General features: G+C 47.1%; 1 protein-coding gene across 13 annotated transcripts in view; it reads right to left on the bottom strand.

Moving 5' to 3' along the window:
* The window catches only part of ZNF536 (zinc finger protein 536), a 487,537-nt gene that overhangs the window by 154,389 nt on the left and 309,897 nt on the right, over positions 1 to 23,251 (bottom strand). For 9 of the 13 annotated variants that reach the window (XM_030820267.1, XM_030820269.1, XM_030820271.1 and 6 more), the window contains 3 exons: positions 21,048 to 21,200; positions 15,220 to 15,306; positions 6,435 to 8,006 (listed from right to left, as the gene is read on the bottom strand). In XM_030820267.1, coding sequence (XP_030676127.1) covers positions 6,435 to 8,006; positions 15,220 to 15,306; positions 21,048 to 21,200 — 1,812 coding nt within the window. The remainder of the gene's footprint in view (positions 1 to 6,434; positions 8,007 to 15,219; positions 15,307 to 21,047; positions 21,201 to 23,251) is intronic. The other 4 variants (XM_030820273.1, XM_030820276.1, XM_030820278.1 and 1 more) reach the window with 1 other exon arrangement.

Raw genomic sequence — 23,251 nt, forward strand, 5'->3', positions numbered from 1 at the left:
CCCTCAAGCCAATTGCCTTCTTGTGCTGGCTGGGTACAGCCTGCACTCCCCACACACTCGGCAGATTGGAAGTTTGTGGTTGTCTTCCTATGCCATTTTCCTACCTTCGCCTCCCTTCTTCATTAGAACCTGCTGGCTTCTGGGCCACACTGCAGACTCTTGCACAAGATGAAAAATGTACCAATGGCCATAGACTGTGTATCACAGCCTGCACTCAGGGTGTCTGCACATATGCGGCCCTCACTGTGTATTTCATACCCCAGCCATGGCCTCCTTCCAAGTCTCTAACTGACTGCAGAACTTTGCAGTTTCTTGGTCAAAGACTGAGGCAGGGCAGGACTCATTTCCTACCCCCAAGCACTTGCCTGGTATCAGGAAGAGAATGGAGTGGACACAGAAATGGTGTAACCATTGGGATGGGAGGTCATCATAACATTGCCAGAATCATCTTCAAAGCAAACTTCCCTACATACCAAGAAAGAGCTATCAACCATGCACCACGGCAGAAGCGAGGAAATGAAACGTGCCTCTCTAACACTGATGGAGGTAAGGTTGATACCTGCCGTGCTTAAGGGACAATTGCGACCCGAAGATGTTTGCACACTGACATCATTTCCTTGCAACAGTTTCACGTGGATGCTGAGCTCTGCAATGTCATGCAAACTCAACTGAGAAGCACTGATCCAAGCTCTTTTCTCTATCATCTATTTCATCCCTACGCTTCCTTCCATCAGTGAGGAAACAGGCTTTCACAGAGCAAGCTTGCTTCAGAGACAACACACAGCCACTGCCCCCTTCCTCTTCTGTGTGTGCTGGCTATGAGGGGGCAGCTCTGCGTTGCACTGTGCCAGGGTGTTCTCCTGGAAGTCTTTAATGCATAGACAGAGGTGTGGCTTCCCAGAAACAAGGCACCAGCCCATCTGGGTCGACAAGTCCTCTACCACTGTGAAGTCTCTCTCACATCTCTGGCTTTGACATTACCAGACAATGGATGGGGCCCTGCCACTGATGATGAGGGGTCTCCTGTCACCATCTCACTGTCCAGTAGAATAACAGAGGACCGGTGTTTGCACCATTCATTCTCTAGGGATGACCACGGGGAACACATCCCTCTTTACCAGAGGGAGTTGTTGGGTTGACCAACTAAGACCCTGTGGGCCAATTCCAGTGCATCGCCTGTGTCAGTACCTAAAGTTCTAATAGAACGCAACCACAGCCATCATTTTCCTATTGTCTATGGTAGCTGTGGTGCTACTTCCAAAGCAGAGTTGGGTGGTCACCACAGACACCCCGTGGCCTGTGAGCCAACACTTTTATTCTCTGGTCTTTTAAGAAAATATTTGCTACCTGTTGCTTTAGACTGAGCAGCTAGTAAAAGGGTAGGTATTGGCCGGGCGCAGTGGCTCATGCCTATAATCCCAGCACTTTGGGAGGCTGAGGCGGGTGGATCACCTGAGGTCAGAAGTTCGAGACCAGCCTGACCAACATGGTGAAACCCTGTCTCTACTAAAAATACAAAATTAGCCAGGTGTGGTGGCATGCACCTGTAATCCTAGCTACTCAGGAGACTGAGGCAGGAGAATCGCTTGAACCCGGGAGGCGGAAGTTGCAGTGAGCCGAGATTGTGCCACTGCACTCCAGCCTGGGCAACAGAGCAAAACGCCGTCTCCAAAAAAAAAAAAAACGTAGGTATTCTCCGACTGCCTATGCTGAGAAATCTACAAGGCTCGGGGAGAAGAGAAGTCACATTTTAAGAGAGTTCAGCTTTGGTTGTCCTGGTTCATCTCATCACACATATAAAAATATGTAATTTGAAGAGGTTTCAATGGGCCCGAATTCTTGGGAGGGGGGGGTCTCAATTATTTCACTAATGTGGAAGCAGAAGACCCTTATTCCATAGTCTCAGGTATAATTTGGGTTGGGGAAGCCAGTTGCCCCATAACCTGAAGATGATAAGCTGGGGATGTTAGGACGACTGCTGTTAATGGGCTTGCATTCTCCCTTGCTTCCTCCCAGGCCCACTGGGTCACTAGGTCTGGTAGCCACTGCACATAGGGCCTCGTGCCCACAATCAACATGCTGATATTTATTTCATGTTTATTTTACAGAAGGGGTCTCACTGTGTCACACAGGCTCAAGTGCAATGTCATGATCCTAGCTCACAGCGGCCTTGAACTCCTGGGCTTAAGCGACGCCCCTGCCTCAGCCTCCCAGAGTGCTGGGATTACAGGTGTGAGCGCAGTGCCTGCCCTCAGCCTGCTTACAGATGCTCCCAGTTCAGCCAGGCTTCCCTGAGTGGCAGTCACTACAGAGCAGAGCTCCTTGGGGCAAAGGGGAGTGTGCTCTTTTCCCTGCTTTCCCGTTCATCCGTCATTCATTCTTCTCTGTCCTGCCTACCCCTGGGTCCACCAAAGGACACAGTGCAAAGCCTGATTGGGAGACCTGGCACATGACAACTCCACACCCTGGCCGTCTCTCTTAGGTTTGAAAGGCAAGGAGTAAGGGTGACCTGGTTGCTGTCCAAATCCACAAACTCCAGGATGAAACACACTCTTTAACCGTTCCATGCAGCGAGCCCCATGGGTGCTGTGCAGACCAGCCTTGGTGCTGTGTGCACAGGGATGCCTGCCCCTTCCAAGCCAAGTGCCGACCCAACAGTGCATTAGCATTTCTCAGACTAGACTGCGCTTGTCTGCCTTGCTTTGTCCATGGATGCAAACACTGCTCTGGTCTTCCTCTCTCCACCTTTAAATACTCATGTGGAGTCTGTCCCACTACAAAACCAAGGTCAAACATTCCAACAAAACCAAGGGCACATCCAAATTCTCCGATGGCACTGGAGTACCCTTGTACATTATGCTCTTTGACAGAATAAAGAAATGTGACCCATGCCTGGAGACTGGAAGTCACCTCAAGAAACTAAGGATTTGATTGGGGTGGGATTTCCTATAATGAAATCAGACCCCTAGTGGGATCTGACCCACTGTGGAAGTAAAGATGCCTGTCCTCTGGCTTAATCCAAGATGGCTTAACCTCTTCCTTGGGATTGTTGTAATATGTCTCTGACAGGCAGTGTGCTGTCCTCTGTGGAAAGAGCTTTAGAAAATTCCCACTGAAGCTCTCGACACTGTCATACGCAACAGGCTTCTCCCCACCCAACTGGCTGGGTCGGCTTCTCCCCTCGGTGGCTCTCCTTCTGCACCAGAGTTAGGAATCCACTGGCTGTTAGGATGGGCAGGGCACACTGGCCAGGACCCTGGCTCTATGGCACCAAGGAATTTAGGACCAGAGTTTTAAAAGTTAGGAAGAAGGCATGCAGAAATGACGGAAGATCCTGAAAGTACAGCCTGCAGTATGAATATCACCCACAGACTAGGATGAGACGCCACCTTCTCCAAATCAACAGCAAGGGTTGGAGGAGCTGCTGAGATCTGTGGGGAGTTTATATGATTTGAACTAGGTATTTCCGATGCTTCTTCAAGCACTTTTACACCCCTTGAGAACAGAGCTCTTCCTTAAGAAACACAGGAACATTAGCTCCTCCTATAAGCCCGTTTCTATAATCATGACAGTGGGGATTTAGGTTTACTAACCAGACAAAACCAGACCTGAACTTTATCCATCTGAGATGAGAAATCTAGGAATGATGCTTTGGTCTGACAAAGCTCAGATTCTTAAGGAGAAATAGTGATGAGCCTGGTAGGCGAATTTAGAAACCCGTACCTACTTTGAGTGAAGAAGAGAAGGAGGATTAAACAATAGAAATATTTTATTCATTGTGCCAATATCACTTCTACCCTTGCAAAGGGAAGCTAGTGGGGGTTTGAAGCTTACAAATGTCACTTGTGCTTCTTGCCATGCTAAAAAGAGAGTGAATTACACTATTTAAGAAAAAAAAAAACAGCCCATTTGGATTTGTGTTCCTCCTAGATTGTAACTTTTAGAAAGGATGAATATGTCTGGACTTTCTGGGATACCACAGTCGCCCGCAAGAAAATAAGAAGAGGACTGCAATTATGGTGGGCCAGATATGGGGGGAGTGAGATGAGAACTGGCAGAGTCAGGCCCATCCTAGAGGCAAGAGGGCAGTGGCCTCACCCCCAAGCAAATGCAAGAGCCGGGGAGGGTCTTTTCTTGCCTACTTCCAAACTAAAGCAAGAGGAGGCAGAAGAAATGGGGCCAAACGGAGTGCAGAACTCACACTCTCTAAAAAGAGGTGGCTGGTGGCCAGAGTCAGTTTCAGCATCTTCCCAGGAGTGGAAGGCGGAACAAGAGGCCTGAACCCTCTGCTGCAGAAGCAACAAGGAAGCCTTTAAGCTTGGCTGGCATGAGGGTCCCCAAGCCCCATGAAAGAGGCGGGGGGTGGGGGGCACAGCTTACATCCCAGGGTCTGCTGCCCAAAGCCTGAAAGGTGGAATCGGCAACCTGGTTTGCACATAGTGGAGAAATGTCAGGGGCGTGTCATGTGCTGCTGTTTTGGGAAAAGGTGAGAAGTTCCTAAGAGCTTGCCCCCCAGAGATAAAAGGGTCTCAAGACCCGGCAGGCTCCCTGATGTTGGCTTCCCATTCAACCTCGCCTGGTGTGAAAGGATACCATTGGGCAAACTTCCTCGAGCCAGGCAGCCTTCCTTCATTACTGATAGGAAGATGGGAACATTAATAGGGGTAATATGAGCTCATTTCAATAATAATGAGCTCATGAACATGCCAGGTTTTGATCTTTTCTGATGCATGGATTCCTGGCAGGGACTATGGTCCTACGTAGGTAGTTGAAAGAACTGAAAATAGACTTAAAAAAAAAAAGGCTCTAAACAACAATAAAAAACCACCCCGATCACAAACCTAAAACAACAATAAAAAAAAAAGCCTTAAACATTGCTCCCCCAGTTAAAAAAAAAAGGGAAAAAAATTGGACTGACATAAAACCCTTTTTTCCCTTCTTTTAAATATTGTTTTTAACAGCTTCAAAAGTAATGAATTATATGTGGCTAAAAATAGATCTGGGGGTAGTGGTTAATGGGGCCTTGTGAATCATTCAGCATAAGGAACTGTCAATATTTTTTTGAGCTGTCAGAAATCCATTTAGTGATTTTTGACAACTCAAAAAAATATTTCTGACCGCTTGATTCAGTTCCTAGTGAATTAGGGAAGAAGAGGAATAAAAGAAATATATCAATCTAAATTATGAACTCAGAGTCTAGCTTCCTGAATTCTGCTCTGTGCTTAAATGAACAACAGGATGTTGAGGTTCAAAAATATTCTCTTCTATTTCCCCCCTTCCTTCCCTTTTCTTTCCTTCCCTCCCTCCCTCCCTCCATCCCTTCCTTCCTTCCTTCTTTCCTTCCTTCCTTCCTTCTTTCCATCCTGCCTTCCTCCCTTCCTGCCTTCCTGCCTTCCTTCCACAGGTGAAGTAAAATTACAGAAATCCATTTATAAATTACAGATGGAAAAGTATCATGGTCATTTGTCTCTGGTGAGGATATTTGGAGCTGGTTTCAAAGGGAAGAATGCATTGACCTTCTTTTCAGAGAAAGGCTTCCAAATACGGATATGAGGGTGCCAAGAGAATGACTTTGATTCCCCCTGCCCACCCCAACATTCATTTGCTCCAAACCTAGTCCTTAAACTTACAATGATGTTCTGAAATCTGGAATTCCTTTGGGGTACCCATATGCTTTAAGGAGATAAAGAAGTGTCAGTTTGCTACAGGATCAGACAAGCATGAATCCAAGATGCACAGGGTCACATCACTACTGTTCAGGGACTTCACAATGTACATGTCTTGTTAGAGCAACAGACAGACAGGTGAACAGACAGACAAACAGAAGGCAAGCACAGAAGGCCAAAGTCACAGTAACTGCCATTTAGTTTGTCTAAAAATGAGTCACAAACACCCAGAAATCATCTCCCTCTTTGGAGAGAAGGTCGCTTTATTTCTATACTGTTGTTAGTGTGATATGATTTTAGTATCCTCTAAGTCAATAAAAGAAAAGTTTAAGAAAGCAGATTTGGCTTAGCAAAGCAGTAAGGAATTGTCTTTAGGCATCTTTTGCATAAATTGAAAATACTGAAGAATTTGCAAGTTACCATGTCTCTTTTCATTTTTGTTTTGTAGGTTGATTTTCCCCCCTTCAAGTTCTAGATCGCAAACAGGAGTAGTTCACATGGTGAGAGACCACCTCCTTTTCCATGCCTTCTGTACAGGCATTTTAGTACATTATAATGCAAATTAGAACACAAAAGTATGAGTTCTAAAACTTCTAAACAAAGTGGACTTTTATGATTGTCTACATTGCAGATACAGCACTGAGGGTTTTTTCAAATATTTCATTCAAAAGTTGCTCATGGATAACTCTACCCCATTTTTTTTTAAATGCACAATTCAGCACTGATGTTTTGGGAAATTAACTATAGGAAGAGGATTCTAAAACTTACCACACAAGTCTGGCCTCTTGATACATCCAGAATTTGCTGTGCTACTTGCAAGTCCATTAAAGGCTGCTAAGCCATCACAGCTGTAGGCCCTGAGGACCGACAGCATGTTCATCGGCTTGTCCAGGCTCTGGGGCCCCCGCTCCGGCTTTGGCAGGCCCACCAAGGGATCCTGGGCTTGGAGAAGACCCTGGCTGTGCCACTGCTTCTCCGGTGCTTGGGATAAAGGTGAGACCAGTCCCTGGACGGGCTGGGGGGTGCCTGTGGGCTGCAGGCTGTCCCCGCCATCGCTGCTGCTGTCTTTGCTGAGGGCAGACAGTGGCTTGGTCATCATTTCCGGTTCGGTTTCAACATCCTCTTCATCGTTGTTCTCTCCCTTGGAGGAGTCCATGTCCTCTGAGGAGGCGATGTCGGAGAGGTCATCAGTAGTGTTCTTACTCGTGGTTTCAGGGATCAGGACGGGGGCATCCTCTTCAGAGTGGGCCTTTCCATCAGGCTCCTTGTTGGGGCAGGAACTGGAGGCCCCTGAGCCAACCATGCCTGGGTAAACACCAAACTGCTTGTAGAAGTCTGATGGGAAGTTACAAAATGCAGGGTCCACGTGGCCGGTCCATGTGCCGCTCTTCTGCTCCCCCAGAGTCTCCTTGATCTGACCTTGGGCCATCTTCTCAGAAGCACAGTCTAGAGAGCTGATCATGTTGGGGAGGCCCAGGTCTTTGTTTGATTGTAACGAGGGCAGCAGGGCCATCTTACTTGCCTCCCGGGCTTGGTCTTTGCAGTTGACCGTGACCCCAATGGTGTTATCTTTGCGTTTCGCTTTGCCCAGGTGGTTGGCCTGGAGATGAAGGGCCATCAGCTCCATGGAGGACGTTGTGAAAGCACAAAACAAGCAGCCGTGCCACGCGATGCTGTCCTGCATGGTTACCGAGGAGCCCGGGAGGGAGGCAGCATCTGGCCGCACAGACAAGTCCAGGGGTTCATACTGAGATTTCTCGGACTTCCTCTGGGAGGACTTGCCACTGGGTTTCTCCTCGCCACCATTCACTCCGTGGACTTTCATGGAAGGGGGGTCAGCCAGGGCTTTGTCCTTCACGTCCTTCTCCTTCTTCAAGGAACTGAGGACAAAACTGTCCATGAAAGCTTGCAAGGACCCTTGGAAATTCACACCATTGCTCACGATGCTTTGATAAGCTCTTCCGATCTCGGAGAAGTGGGTGCTTTTGGAAGGAAGGTCAGTGCCTTTCAGAGCATCTGAGGGGACCTCCGAAGACATGCCGGTGGCCTGCCCCGAGTGCTCTCCGGAGGAGAGAACCCCTGATGTCCACTGCTGAGATGCAGGGCCTCCTCTGAAGTCGATTCCAGGGAGACCCTTGAAGGCCCCCCTCAGGATGTCTGGCCTGATGAACAGAGAAGCTTTGCTTGACATCTCGTCCTTGTGGTCTTGATTTGGGGGCTGCCCAGACAGCGGCCCAGCCCCATTCTGCCGCTCCCGATGGTGTCGCTCTAAGTGGTATTTTAAGGACGCTGACTGCGTGCCGGCGTAGTCACAGTGCGGACACTTGTAGGGTTTCTCACCTGCAAGATTTTGATATAAGAAAAAAAAGAGGCGTTTATCTCATTTTGGTGTGCTGAACGAGGCTGGAAGGATCAACATTTGTTCTTTGAAACAAAGCAGCTCAAACTAATAATTAGAGAACAACTGTTTTTTAATAGAAGAATAATTCGTACTCTTAAGCTTTTTTAATGATTTTGTACCATTTGGGACTATTCAGGAATGACATACTATCTACACACAATTAGCTATCTTTTTCTTTATCTAACATGTGAAAACGGCTGTAGATTTAAAAGCTATGATTATGAAAATTAAGCATAATAATTTCAGCCACAGTGATCATTAAAAGTAGAAGTTTAAAAAGAGAAAGTATGTAACAAATGGGTGGTTGCAATATTTTGTGTATACAATAGCTCTAAAATTTGTTTAAATTATACACATGGAAACCATTTTTAAACCTAAAAATTTTATGGCACTGTTACGCAAGACTGAAATGAATGATTTAAGTCTTGCTCTGCAGTAAATCATGGATATAATTAGCAAATGGCATACTGCACAAGTAATTTATCATTATTTGGAGGGCACCATTCCAGACGGGCTCAGATATCTGCAGACCTACTGCACTGTTTCTAAATAAAGAACTATAAATACAGATTCTATAAAATATTAATACCATTACAGTGCATTATGATTGCAGCATGTAAAGACATATAGTTAAGATAAAAAGCAGTCAATAAAACTTAAAAGAAAATGAGTAATAAAACGGCACAAAATATATTTAGTTTCTGTATTTGAAATTAACATTATCTACTGGTCTTTGTAGTGCCTTAAATTTGTACTAATGGCAAACCTAATGCTCCAGTAGTAAAATGTGTAATTTACCTATAATAAGCGCTTTGTAGAGAATAAAAATAGCTTTAAAGAGTGTTTTAAAACATATAAGATAATTTTCATAAATTAAATATTTATTTAAATTCAACACCCCCAACTTCTATTGTTCTTTCCACGATGGAAAAAGATACCAGAAGAGACAACTTACATTTGCTGGCATTGTGGGATAGAGAAGGGGAAGAAGGTAAACGACTGCAGATTTAAATATATTCCAATAATTTGTTAGCAATCCCAGGTCTTTTCTAGACTTTGCAATCAAAAGGCTCTCTGGAAGGATTGGGGACTGTGACAGTCCCTGCTCTCTTATTCACAATGGTGCCCTGTCAATATCCACAATTATTTCTTCCAGGAACCTCAACTATTCCCCCTCCCCTTCCTCTGTTCTATTGTAAAATAGACTGATCTAAAAAGTAACAACAAATCGTCAGTGAATGGTGTCTTCTGAAGACATTTCACTGTGTCTAGTCTCAGCGGAAGGCATGAGTCCCAGTTCTCCAGGCACAGGGCATTTGGGGGCATGGACTTTGTGAGCAAGAGGGCCACCAGCCTGGTTCTGAGGAGGAGACGGCATGTCATCTCCAGATCGCGTGCCAGAACCATGGACAGCCTGCCTGCCTTATCAGAACAAGGGTGCCAGGTGCTATGAGCAGCTGAGATCTCTCCTGGACACTTTTTCAGAGGTGGCTCTTAGGTCTAGGAAGAGAACCCAGCAGGGAATCTGTTTCTCTAAACATAAAGGTCACAGTCATCCAACAAATTCTTGGAATATATTTAAGTCTGCAGTCATTTACCTTCTTCCCCATCTCTATCCCACAATGCCAGCAAATGTAAGTTGTCTCTTCTGGTATCTTTTTCCATCGTGGAAAGAACAATAGAAGTTGGGGGTGTTGAATTTAAATGACTAGACCAATGACAGGAATCTAGGAGGAAGGCTCCATTCCCTTTGGGGTAAAGGTACAGAGAATTTCAGGCAGTAATTTCCCCCTTCTTAGAGTCAGTCCCGGGTTAGACTCAGACTCATTGAGCTACTGCTATGTAGACATCCCATCGCAGGCCAGGCTGGGATGGGGCACTTCTGGGCAGCAGGACGTCATGGCTGATTCAGCTTACCTGGAAGCCCAGTGATCAGGTGTGACAGAGGCAGTCCCTGAAACTTAGAGGGGTTGTGATGGGGCCCGCAGCAGGCAAGCCTACCTAGAAACTCAGGATCCTGGCCTACGGGTGAGAGCAAGCCCTGCGGGAGGGCCGGGCGATGAAAGCCTGCAGAGGTGAGGCCCGCAGGTGCCGGGTGGGACTCAGGCTGTGTTTTAGAAATGCACCTGGAAATGATTACGTGCATCTGGCAGGCAAAGGGGCCGTAGAGAAAGCACGGGCATTCATTAGCAGAGCTAAAGAAGGGGAACGTGGACTTTCCTCTCAAGCCTGGGGATGTGGGGGGCTGCCTTTCTGGGTGGGGACTGTGGGGATGCACAGAGGATGTGTGTGTCTATTTCCAATGGATACATGTTTGAAAGGCACACAGGAGGCCCAAGCGCAGTGGCTCACACCTGTAATCCCAGCACTTTGGGAGGCCGAGGTGAGAGGATCCACAAGGTCAGGAGATCGAGAACATCCTGGCTAACATGATGAAACCCCGTCTCTACTAAAAATACAAACAATTAGCTGGGCGTGGCTGTGGGCACCTGTAGTCCCACCTACTTGGGAGGCAGAGACAGGAGAATAGCGTGAACCCAGGAGGCGGAGCTTGCAGTGAGCCGAGATGGCGCCACTGCACTCCAGCCTGGGCAACAGAGCGAAACTCCATCTCAAAAAAAAAAAAAAGGTACACGGGAGCGGCAGTACTCAAACTGTATTGCGCATTAGAACCACCAGGGGAGTGTGGTAAGACACCAGTTCTGGCCCTAAGGCACAGCAGTTCTGATTCCCTGGGTCTGGGGTCGGGGCAGAAGCTGGCCTTGTAAGCGTCCCTATGATTCTGATGCAGACATGTAAAGACAACCCCTTGAAAAACCAACCTGGAATTGCCTTGGAGGCTTGACAAGGTGCTGATACCTGGTCCCACCTCCCCACATTCTGAGTTAATTGGCCAAAGATGCAAACTTGGTTTCCGGATCTTTCGGGACTTTCCCAGGTGGCCCTCTGTGGATCCTGAGTGGGGAACCATTGTGGGTGGCCTTCCTTGGAAGTGCCTTTAAAGTGGGAACCATGAACGGTTTAGCAGGGAAGACAGTCTAGACCTCAGGAGGTATTTGAGAATCTGGACTAGGGACTGGACACCCATGCTACTCTGAACTCCACTGGACACAGAATCCCGCTCTTGGGACTTTTTCTTCCTCAACCTGTAATAAGACATGTTGAAGCACGTGTTCTGTGGGGTCTTATGCCAATCCTAAGCTCATTTAGGAGCTAAACTAAGTCTCCTGAATAAAGCCAGTGATACTTGTGCACATACATGTCACCCACTGACTCAGAAACCTTCAGTTTGATTCACACACACTTTTTTGATGGAAGGAACCAATAGATGAATGAATAAACACCTGCAACCTCCCTTCTTGACCCTGCAAACTGAGTAAAACCAAAGAGGCAGGTCCCCTGCTCTCATGGCTTTTGGAGGATACATATCATATAGTAGGCTAGAAGAGTTCACGCACACGCACTCTCACACTCACACACAGCATGCGAGTGTGCAGGAAGATAGCATCCCTTCACTCCACCCACTGTCTTTAGAGTTCAAAATAGGCCTTGCCCCTCACTGCTCCAGAGAATAAAAGCCAGAGCTGAGAAACAAGAAAGGCTAATTCCTAGCACTGGAGTCTCCACGGGCCCAGGCCTGGTGAACTAGGGGAGGCTTCATGAGCTTTCAAGGGTTTTCTGACTGCACATGCTATGCAAGTTTCTAGAAAGCTCTCCACCCACGCTTCCTCTGCCTTCTGCACTGGGATGAAAGGGCTGCACTGCTCTTTCTGTCCATTTCTCTATACAGTTCCACCTCCTGCCGGGTCGCTAAAGGGCTTGGTTTGGGTGGATTCTTCCGATCATCCAAATTCCTCAGTTAAGTGCTCCAGGTGGGGACACTGTTCCAGGGGATAAACCCTTCCACTTTGGACTTATGTTCACAAAGAAACAAGCTCAATTTTAATTTCTTCGTAATCACTAAATGATTGGAAGAACCACCCCTGCCCTCTGTCTCGAAGCCCTCACTCCCCTTTCCGGGCTTCCTATCCAACAAGGGGCAGAGGGAAATGCTTTGGAGATGAAAGTGAGCCCTGGCCAGGGCATGTTTCTAGCCAGGCACACCCAGGGGCTAAGCTGGGAACCTCCTTAGAACCCCAGCAGCCCCAGGGCCTTGTGCTCCACTGGAAACATCTCAGCTGTTTCCCAGGCATTCTTTCCCCAGAGGGCCCATTTCAGAGTGCTCAGGAGGCAAACTTCTCACAACGTTGACCTAGACGGGGTGGGGTGGCAACCACGAAGAGAGGCCTAACAGCACATTTCACAGACTCTGGGGTGCGGTCTACGTCTGCTCTTTCATTGGGCTGGCACAGGCAGATGCTGAGTCTACCTGAGCTGAGAACCGCTTCCCAGCCAAGGCCTCTGCATCTGGATGTGCTCTTCTGCCCAAGTGCTCTGGGCTAACTCTAGCAAATCCCAGGCCTCCGGGCATGGCCAGATCCATGCCAAAAGAGCCAGGCATTGGGCCTGCCTAGCCCTGCCCAACCAAGGCTGGACTGTGCCTGAGACTCAGGCCTGCATTGCCTGGGCGGCCCCATGGTACAGGCAGCCCCAGACCCCGCCAGCAGCTCTGTCTAGTTGAAGGATTGGCCACTTAGGCCATAAATGAGTCCCATCTACTGAGGGGACCACTCAGGCTGCCCCCCAAGGTTTCCAGGGGGCCACGAGTCCTCTGGTGACCTCCATGATGTTTGCGGTTCATTGCTTTATGTTTATCTGTTATATGTGCCACACACTCGCACGCAGGCAGAACCACGCAGATCAGATGAGTATGCAAAACAGCCGTTCTCTCCTGGAGCACAGTGTCACTCAACTCTAACCAACTGTGGGCACTAGAACCTTTGATTTTCCAAGAAAAGTCTCGGCCAGGTGTGGTGGCTCAGGCCTGTAATCCTAGCACTTTGGGAGGCCAGGCAGGAAGATCGCTTGGGCCCAGGAGTTCAAGACCAGCCTGGGCAACACAGGGAGACCTCGTCTCTACAAAAAATTTAAAAATTAAGCAGGTGTGGTGGCACACACCTGTGGTCTAAGCTACTTGAGAGGCTGAGGCAGGAGGATCGCTTGAGTCCAGGAGTTGGAGCCTGCAGTGAGCTATGATTGCACGACTGCACACCAACCTGGGGGATAGAGTAAGACCCTTTCTCTAAAAAAAAGAAAAGTGTCATATCTATGAGGTTTCTGTGTGCAGTATCTTAATTTTTAAATATTGGTACCTATCTCAAAACTTTTCAAACACTGAAGGGTCACAGTGCTCTATTTTACAGATGGGGTCTGGAGCAGGCAGTCATTGTGAAATGTGCAGAATGGGGCTCTTTGCCCAATAAAGGAAGCAGCTACGAACACTGGTAGCCTTCTATGGGGAAACCTCTCACTATATTTTAAAGGAGTAAGATGTGGGCCCAAACAATGCATTTCTAGAAAGAAGAGTTTTGCTAGAAAAGGCATAATGAAATTAAAAGGCTGCAGTTCATCATTCCAATGGATTACTGAAATTATTGGAGCTGTCGTACAGTAAGCCAGCTTCCCACTGACATATGGCGTAAGATATATATTTAGCTTTAGAATATCATTGATAACCTCTCCCAAGTCACTGTATCATCAATTTCTAGAAATATACGACCAGGTGGTTTAATTAGTTCACTGTACCTATTTTTACATGGTCATATCTTTTATAATTCTGAGCCTCTACTTTGCTCTTGATATGTCAAAGGAACCCTCACTGTTCCAGGGAGTTATTCTAGAGCTATTTAGAGCAAGTTCCCACCAGCACCTCTCCAAAAATAACAGGTGGATTCATATTCTCTTTGGAAACCATTTTAAGGTTTAAGATGTGATTTATGCTTCTAATTTTTTTGTTTTTTTTTTTTCTAAATCTCCAAAAGTGTTTCACTTTTAAGTTGAGCAACTGAATATTTTCCTGTATTTGCATCCTCAATTTGATATTTATTTAGTCCTTCTCCATCTCTTTACTTAGTTAACACCAGGAGAGATAAATATGGTGGTGTCTTTGCAGCAAAGCTTCAGTACATTAATATAAATTGTACACTAATTCCCCCAAAGCATATATATGTTGTAAACCTGAAGACTTTTCACACAGCTGCTTATTGCTAAACAGTGCCTTGTCCAGAAGGGGACAATCTGTGTCTCTAATTGCTGTCACTGAAGCCCAGATTCATTATGTGACTTTCCCATTAAAATGTGAGCATTAATTTGTATAATGAAATATCACCCACTGCAGTGTTCATTAGCCATGCCCTACTGTATACAGCACATTGTTAGCTACCTAGAAACTGTAGTTAATTTCACTAATGGATATTTCCCTACTTAGTGTTTGGTAGGAAATTTATACTGTAACATTACCTCTTCAACTTTTAAGGAAATTTAAATTCAATCAATTATTTTCAACAAAAGTTTAGGATGTCATTAAGGCAGGAAAAGCAAGGATAGGAAACCGAGGAGGAATAAACCGGGCTTTTAGTTCATCTCGGAAATAGAAAAATGATGGAATTTTAATTCAAAACAAAAAGAAAAAAAGACATCTCCTTTTGGAGATCTTTTTGTTTTTTTTAATTTTTTCATCATTACTCAGGTGGTTGCTCCCCCACTAACGGCAAAAACGCATGCTGTCTTTTTGGAAAAGGAAATGAGAAGAACACCCATTTTAACCGATTCCTTTTTGAAAATGTATGCAAGGTGCTTTTATATTTACTCAGTGTGTGAAAACAGCCTGGATACCTTACATAGAAGCATCAAAGGTAAGAGACGTAGACACCAGCCATAAGGCACCTGGATGAGGCCGGCTGGAAGTTTCATTTCTACCCATGTTTATGTACCAGCCGCTGCTCGGGAAGCACTTTGAAGATGAAAGGTGGTTTCCACCACAGCATGAGAAGCTTATCAGCTCTGTGATGCTGGGAGTGATTCCACTCCCACTCACCCCCACCCCGTTTCCATCCCAGGAGGTCAGAGTGCCTCCACATGCCACAGTGGCCATGCCTCACCCCTAACCACGCTGTGCTAGTGGGGAAACCCAAGCACGTGGGGCCAAGGAAGCCTGGCCTGGGGCCAGTCTGAGGGAGGGGTCAAGGAGGAGCCGGGGTGCACAGTACTTCCCTTTTAAATTCCCTGGAGGCTGCGCCAACACCACTTGTGAGTACAAGTCACTTCTTTCCTTCCTGTTGGGTATGGTGTGGACACACACTGTCAAAGAAATGTTGCATTAATTCCCTAAAACAAGCCAGAAATTCACTCAGAAAAGTAAAAAGTAGCAATACAGTGCAGCGGTGAAGAGAATGATATTCTGAATTAGGCAGATCTGATTATAACCTTTAATCCAAGCCTGGACAACTCCAGGGCGGGATAACTTCAGGTCTCTGTCTCCGAGGCTCAGCGCCCTCCCCTGCAGCGGGGCAGGGGATGGAGCCTTGGTGACTGAGGTGCTGTAGGGATGAAGGAGCGAGTTAATGCGCAGTGTCTAGCGCAGAGCCTGCATATGGCGTGGATAGAACGTGGGAACTACCATTACTGTTATTGTGCCATTACTCCATCCCCGCAGTCCGAGTTCTACGTTCAGCCAGTTGCTGTCATGCTTTGTAGTCACAAGGCAAGATAAGGCCCAGGTCTCCCTCCCTACACCCGACTGGGTGTGCAGCTGTTTGGGGGCTGCAAGGGAGAACGCCCTCCCTTCCACAATCCTCCTTGGTCCTACAGGAAAGGGACAAGAACACAGGTGAGTGCCCAGCCAGCATCCAGGGGCTGTGCCGTGAAGACAGCAGCCAGGAGTTGGGGGGTGCCGGGCGTGCCCTTCAGCCCAGTACCGAGCCCCTTGTGATCACAGCTGAGACCCCTGGGAAACCACCACTGACTTCCCTGTGCGGATCCATTCCCACAAAGAGGTTCCGACTCGGGGCTGGAACATGCGGCACATCAAAACCAGATTAATAAACCACTCGCAGAACTCGAGAGGGGGAAGAAACTAATGAGATTTATTTTTAATTAGTCCCTGAACTTTCATGCCTCCAAGTTTTCACAAGTGAAGTTGCTTATTACATTTCTCTACAATGGTCATTCCTTGAGACAACAACCCCATCCTGAAAAACCCACACATGGGAGAGCCACCCTAGGGAACCCAGCCAGGAGTCCTGCAGCCACGCATGAGGTGCTCACCCAACCGGGGGGCCATGCCTCCCCCAGCCTTTCAGGGACCTGTCAGCAACTGCCTGCTTCCTCTACACACAAAACAGATACATCAGACCTTCCACAGTGCCCCCAGGCACCTGGCTTCCCAAGGTAGGGCACAGGGAGGGGACATGGAGGGAAAGAATGGCATGTGTGCATGGAGACCAATCCTGAAATGATTTGCCAACCTCTCAGGAGACTCTGGGGACATGCGCCCTCCCCATTGCATGTTACACCTAGATGTTTGCTGATGTATCTCTGTGATGGTTAATTTTTGTGTGTCAATTTGACTGGGCCACAGGGTGCCCAGATATTTGGTTAAGGATTCTTCTGGGGGTGTCCATGGGGGTGTTTCTGGATGAGATGAATGTTTGAATGGGTGGGCTGAGTAAAGAAGGTGGCCCTCTCCAATGTGGGTGCACCTTGTCCAATCTGTTGAAGGTGTGAATAGAACAAAAGGCTGAGTGAGAGGGAGTGCACTCGCTCTGCCTGGCTGTCTTTCAGCTGGGACATTGGTCTCCTGCATTCTGGCTCAGACTCGAACTGGAATTTACACCATCAGCTCTCCTGGGTCTCCAGCTCACCAATTACAGATCTTGGATCTTAGGACTTCTCAGCCTCCATAATCACTTGAGCCAATTTCTTATAAATCTCTCCTGTGTGCGTGTGTGTGTGTGGGGTGGGGTGGCATATCTCCTTCTTTGCTTTTCTTTTTTTTTCTTTTCTTTCCTTTTATAGAGATGGGGTCTCACTATGTGGCCCAGGCTGGTCTTGAACTCCTGGGCTCAAACAATTCTCCTGCCTCGGCCTCCCAAAGTGCTGGGATTACAGGTATGAGCCACTGTGCCTGGCCATATATACATTTCCTATTGGTGCTGTTTCTCCGGAGAACTCTGACTGATGCAATCTCCTTTCTGAGCCTGCAATAACTGGCTCTGAATTTGAATCACAGACACTGTGCTGTAGAAGAAAAATTGTCCATATCCAGTTATTGGACCCTAGTCTGCCCAGGGTAATGTTTCCATGAGGAGAGAAGTTCAGCCCCCTCTGGGTCAAGCAGCCATCAATGTCTGCCCTGCCTGGAGCCAGAGCACGGCAGCGTCCAGGATCTGATGGCCTTGGGGACACCCGAGGTCCTGCAGGAGCCTCCGCTTGGTCCCCTGTGGACCTGGCTGAAGCTTAGGATACACCAGAAACATCCTAGTGACCCATAGGCTCTCCCAGGCTCCCAGATGTTCAGAACAACCTGACTGGAGCATCTAGTCAGCACCTCTCCAATAAATAGGAGTTAGGAGAAGAGAAACAGTAATTGACTTAATGCAGTGGGGAGAAAAAGGAGAGAGGTTTTATCCATTGATGTTACATGATCGAGACTTCCAATAAAGATGCAGTCGGACAGAAAAAATACAGAGAAGGTGCCATCTGATACCCCAATCAAAAATATATTTATTACACCTTGGGTTTTCAAATGTGCTCATACGGGTCCATTGTTAAAAACTTCAAAAAGATGGCATTTTGGAGCACATGTATTTTTGTTTCATAATAAGACTGCTGTCCTCTGGCCATGTCATTTAGAAATACAAAAACTGTATGGTATTTGGAACAAGGAGAGACACTAGGGCCAAAAGAGAAGGCAGTCAGGGCCTCTCACCAACTTGAGTCCCACATGAAATCACTTATTAACAGATACGTTGATTTTGATTTTTAATTACTTGTGTAATCTACACTTTTACATTGTCATAATAGATGTTTATTTGGGTGATTTATAACATGTAACACTTTCTGTTCTATTCAAATGCACAAGTGTAAGCATTTTCCAGCTTCTTTGTTCTTAGATAAAAAGGAAATTGATCTTTATCTGGTTACCATTCTGCCTTTTACACACGGCAAATGCTGCTTCCGAGGGGTGGTGGAGGTGGTGTGATGTTTCCATGGCTTCTTTCATTTTCTCTCTGATTCTAGGAAGTTTCCAGAATGCCTCTGTCCATGGCCCTATCTTGTCTTTCTCAATGTCTCCAAAGACTATTCTGAGGTTTGTGAAGCAGAAGTTCAGAAACATTAGTCTTTCTCAAGCTTGAAAACTGCGAAGAGCAATAACCATTTGCTCTCTCCCAGGTTATCCAGAATTTCTGTCAGCTTTGGTCCTAAGTTGCCTGGAAATATTCTGTGGAGTGTCTACTCTTACCCCTGGGGAAGTTGGCTGGGCTTGGGGTGACAGGGTTAGCGAAGCCCCTCGTTGAGCCTTTCCTCACTGACTCTTACACCCTGCAAGGCTGACCTTACCCATGGAGAGCCACCACCTGGCTGGGAAACGTGGTCCAGGGTTCTGTATCGACATGAAATACACAAGTCTAGACATGCCTGGCCTGGTTTCCACACTCTTGCAGGCAGCTCAAGGGTGGGTGCCCCGTGGATCACCTCCCATATCCTGGCAGTCTGTGAGTCCCCACCCTGCCCAACCACCACCACAACCCTGGCTCCAATCTGGGGAGGAAAATGGACATTGGCATCATCTGAGAAAAACAGATGTCTGGGCTGACTGCTTTTGAGCCTGGTCACTTTCATGAATTGACGCAGGAATGCCTGGGTCAGCAAATACTTTCTGAGTGCCTACATGAGCCAGGCTCTGTTCTAGGCTGGGGACACAGCTGGACAAACAGACATAGCCTTTGCTCTCAAGGAGGTCACATTCTAGTGCATGGAGAGAAACAACAACGAAATACAAATGCATGGTGTGTCAGAGGCTGTGAGCACTATGGAGAGAAGTGACACAGGGAAGGAAAGGGGTCTAGAAAGTCCTGGTGGGGTGGGGGGTGCACTGCCACGTGGGTGGGCCTCATAGAGAAGGGGGCATCAGAGCCAGACCCTGAAGGGGAAGCAGCAAGCCATGCAAGTATCTGGCAGAGAAGTTCAAAGGGCAAAGACCCTGAGATCACAATGCAAGGCCCCCTCCCTGAACTCCCGGGGAAGAGGATCTTCCACTTTGTCTGTGCCCAAGAAACCAGCACTTGCAGCCTGACTGTCAGATTGTGGTTTCTGATGGGTTCCTGTGTTCCCTGGGGAAGGGGCCACTTTCCCTACAGCCCTTGACTCCTCCGTGCCACCTTGAATAATGCAGGGAAGACAGGAGGAGTCACTCACTTATTCGCGCATTTCTTCTGTCATTCAACCTTTCTGATAAATTCATCTGCCCCTACTGGGTGTAAGGTGCCCTTGCAGACCCTGGGGTTATAGAAATGATAGCAATTCAAAAGATGGACAATATTGCCACCGGTGCAAATCTTAGACTCTGTTTGGTGGGAGACAAATAAGCGATGGACCCCAACAGGGTCATTTCTGAAACTGTCAAGTTTATAAAGAAGATATTGCAGGGGATGCGAGGGCTGTTTTAGGTGGGATAGTAAGGGGCAGCCTCTCCGAATAGATGCCAGTGAAGCTAAGTCCCCAGGGACCACCTGGAGGAAGATTCCAGGTGGAGGGAGAGGCAGGAACACAGGTCCCGCAGCTGGAACAGGCATTCTGCATTGGAGGAACAGGGAGAATGCAGGCGGTGTTTCAGAAAGGTGCCGAGGATGAAGAAGGGAGCAGGACGGGGCCAGGGCAAGGCATGCGCAGTTCACATGAGGTCTTTTGGGAGAGTGGTGGGACCTGGAGGACCATTTTAAAAGACACCTCTTTGGCCTGAGATGACTCCAAGAGAGGCATGTAGGATGAACAGGGCTGGTGACTCAGCCCATGGCCACCTGTGCCCATCTGTCCTCAGGCTTCCCTTGGTGTCAGGGAGATTTGTGGGGACCAGGTGAGGCACCAAGTGAGGGGTTTCTTGTCTCCCCCCACGTGATGCCCACGCAGCCCACATGCACTCAATATTCCTGTGCAACCCGGAGCCTTATTGATTCCTTGGGAAATAAACCACAATTATTTTTGAAAATAGATGGCATATTTGTCTAGCCTCTGAAGCAGCTCATACTCCAATAGATAAAGTGTCAGGAGGAAAATCAAAGAAAATGGAAGTGTCCATATCTCCGATAGATTTTTTTTTTATATTGGCAATGTGCAAGCAACAAGCAGAAAAGCTAAAAAGGACGATGACTGAGGGACACAGAGAACTCCCTGTTGCCAGCCAGCCCTCGGCCAGTATGACGCTGAAACATGACAAACGGCCAGAGGGGTGCAGCAGCCACTTGCCCCCCTTTGCCTAAGAGCATCTCAATTTCTCCTTTGAGGAGACACAGGGAAGAGTCACTTTTCCTCCACACCACATGGAGTGACGGGGATGGACTCCAGCTGCCCTGTCCCAGGTCTGGGCATGTAACACAGGCTGGGCTAAAGCCTATTCTACCTGGATGCTTGGAGAGGTGGCTTCATTCCCTTCTGCACTTAGGAAGGTTTGAGCTGAGACCCCATCACTGACACCTGGGAGACTCCTGGTTCATACAGGGGCGTGGGGAGGGACTCCTTCAATACAGCAGAAGGAAACCATTAGCAAAATGCCCTAGAGGCTCAGACGTGACCCAGTTATCCCAGGCCAGGACCATCCAAGTCTACCTTTACCAGTCCCTGTGTCATTTGCGAGGTGAATGTTAGTTAAGTGATGAATCAGGAAATGAGGGCCGCTTCTGACCCACACAGTGGTAGCTAGACAGGCCCAGGGAGAACCTTCCAGAGTTAGTGACCCACACAGCTGTAGACCTGGGCCAGAAAGCAGACAGGACGGGGGCCTCCTCCTCGGGGCTGTGCCCCTGGATGCACTGACTTCTCACCTGTGTGTATCCTCAGGTGCACCTTAAGGTGATGGGATGTCCGGAAAGTTTTCCCACAGTACGGACAGTCCTTCATGGCCGAGCCCAGGCTTCTGTCGCGAAGTAGCGCCGGTTGCTGGACGCCGGCAGATCTCCCAGCCTCCTCGCCAATGTCTGCAGCGAAGGAGAAATGTTCTCACATCACTTCAGCACATGTCAGGAGTTGTTCGCACCCAAACTGCTAACACCACACAAAGTTAAACATGTCAATACTACACCTGTCTATTTCATTCTTTAAATCTGACAGAATGCTGACAATTCATGTATTTTCTTGTTATTCTCTTAAATTATTTCATCTTTCCTATCATCATTTTAAGCAGCATATGGTACCTTTATATTGAACTGAATTAAACAAGAAAAGAAACAGCTGTGTCAGCAGCTGGTTTGATTTCTTCTTTTGCTTAGTTCCTATTAAATATTTTTTTCAAAAGTTTAAAAATGTTGGTGTTTGTTGAATCTGATTAATTTGTAATATGGACTCACTGTAGAGTTCACTATAGGACTGAAATCATATTTGCATTATAGCAAGCAACAAATTAAAAAAATGTGTGTCAGCTGAGTCCCTAAGACATGCAGACATATGGCTATTTTGGGACAGGAAAGAAAATTATCCAAAACTGATCATTTCTTCCTTGTAGAGTCTTGTATCCATCGCTGGCTGGTGTAATCTCATGAAAAGGAGAAGAAAAAGTATGGAAATGTGATTCCACAATTAGCCCATGATAAACATATAGTGACATATTCAAAGTCATATGCAGAGACTCAGCTGCAAAACTCCCATAAACTTACAGCACTGCAGACACATCTTTTTGCAGTGACTTGAGAACTTCCTCTGTCAAGTATCAATACAAATTTTCCTTCCTGTTGTTATTTGTTATGTAACCCAAACCATTAGAAAACGGAATAAAATTTACATATGGCTGCCTTCTGCAAAGAAATTGTGGGACACAATAGTAAATAAAACTGGAAAAATGTCTAGTGGTTGCAGGATATGTTACTGCAGCCCCCGAGGCCTGACATCACACTGCCAAAGAGGTGACAACTGGGGACTCGAGGAGGAGAAGCAAGAGAACCTTCTCTGGGCTCTCACTTTTCTTCCAGAATCACGGACCTCCCCACAGAGCAGGAGTCTGAAGGCCTGGCACAGAATCTAAGCTCCTGAGGATAGCGGGGTCCTCCTCACCGTAGCTTCCAGCCCACCCTCTAGGCCTCACGGTAAATCCCACTAGGAGAACAAGGGAACCTTCTGGGATAATGAGATCTGTGAGTTCTGCAGAGATCACAATAAATAAATCTGTGCCTTCCAAGCAATGGAAAATGCAAACTGTTTTTACTCCTCAATGTTTATTCCTGGTATTCTCTGCTAATAGCCAAAAGGGGCAGACTTGTAGACCATGAGAAAGATGAAGGCCAACACACTTAATTTTTTTTTTTTTTTGAGACAGCGTCTCATTTTGTCACCCAAGCCGGAGTGCAGTGGCACAATCATAGCTCGTTGCAGGCTCAAACTCCTGGGCACAAGTGATCCTCCTGCCTCAGTTTCCCAAGTAGCTGGGTGCAGGCCAAGTAGCATGGGTGCAGGCCACCATGCCTCGCTAAGTTTCTATTTTTTGTACAGACAGAGTCTTGCTTTGTTGCCCAGGCTGGTCTTGAACTCCTGGCCTCAAGCAAACTTTCCACCTCAGCCTCCCAAAGAGCTAGGATTATAGGCATGAACCACTACACCGGGTCCGAGACATTTAATTCTTATTTGAGCATTCACTCTAATAATAATAAGAATGCTCTTATTTGAGCATTTGCTCTGAGCAACTGTGAAACTCTTGGCTTGGAGCATTCTCTCTGCATTTGGACTGTGTACGACCGTATCATCACCCTGGCAAAGTTATTTATATTTGAAATCTCACTTTAATCCTATTCTCCCCAACTCTTCTAACCATCATTGGAGAGCTATTCAAAGGGTATAATTACCTAGCTTTTTCTCATTATAATTTTGCACAAGTAGGAAGTTAGGCTCATCCACATCTAGAACTCAAAGTCACTCCACCAAGCCCTAGATTGTGGTTGTCCAAATGAATGTGGAAAGGCCCCCAAAGATGGCTTATTGATCAGGGCAAACGGGCACAAGAGAAGGTTACAAAGTCACCATCAGACAAATGCTCTACATA

This window comes from Nomascus leucogenys, chromosome 10 (genome assembly GCF_006542625.1).
Source record: "Nomascus leucogenys isolate Asia chromosome 10, Asia_NLE_v1, whole genome shotgun sequence".
Taxonomy (NCBI): Eukaryota; Metazoa; Chordata; class Mammalia; order Primates; family Hylobatidae; genus Nomascus; species Nomascus leucogenys.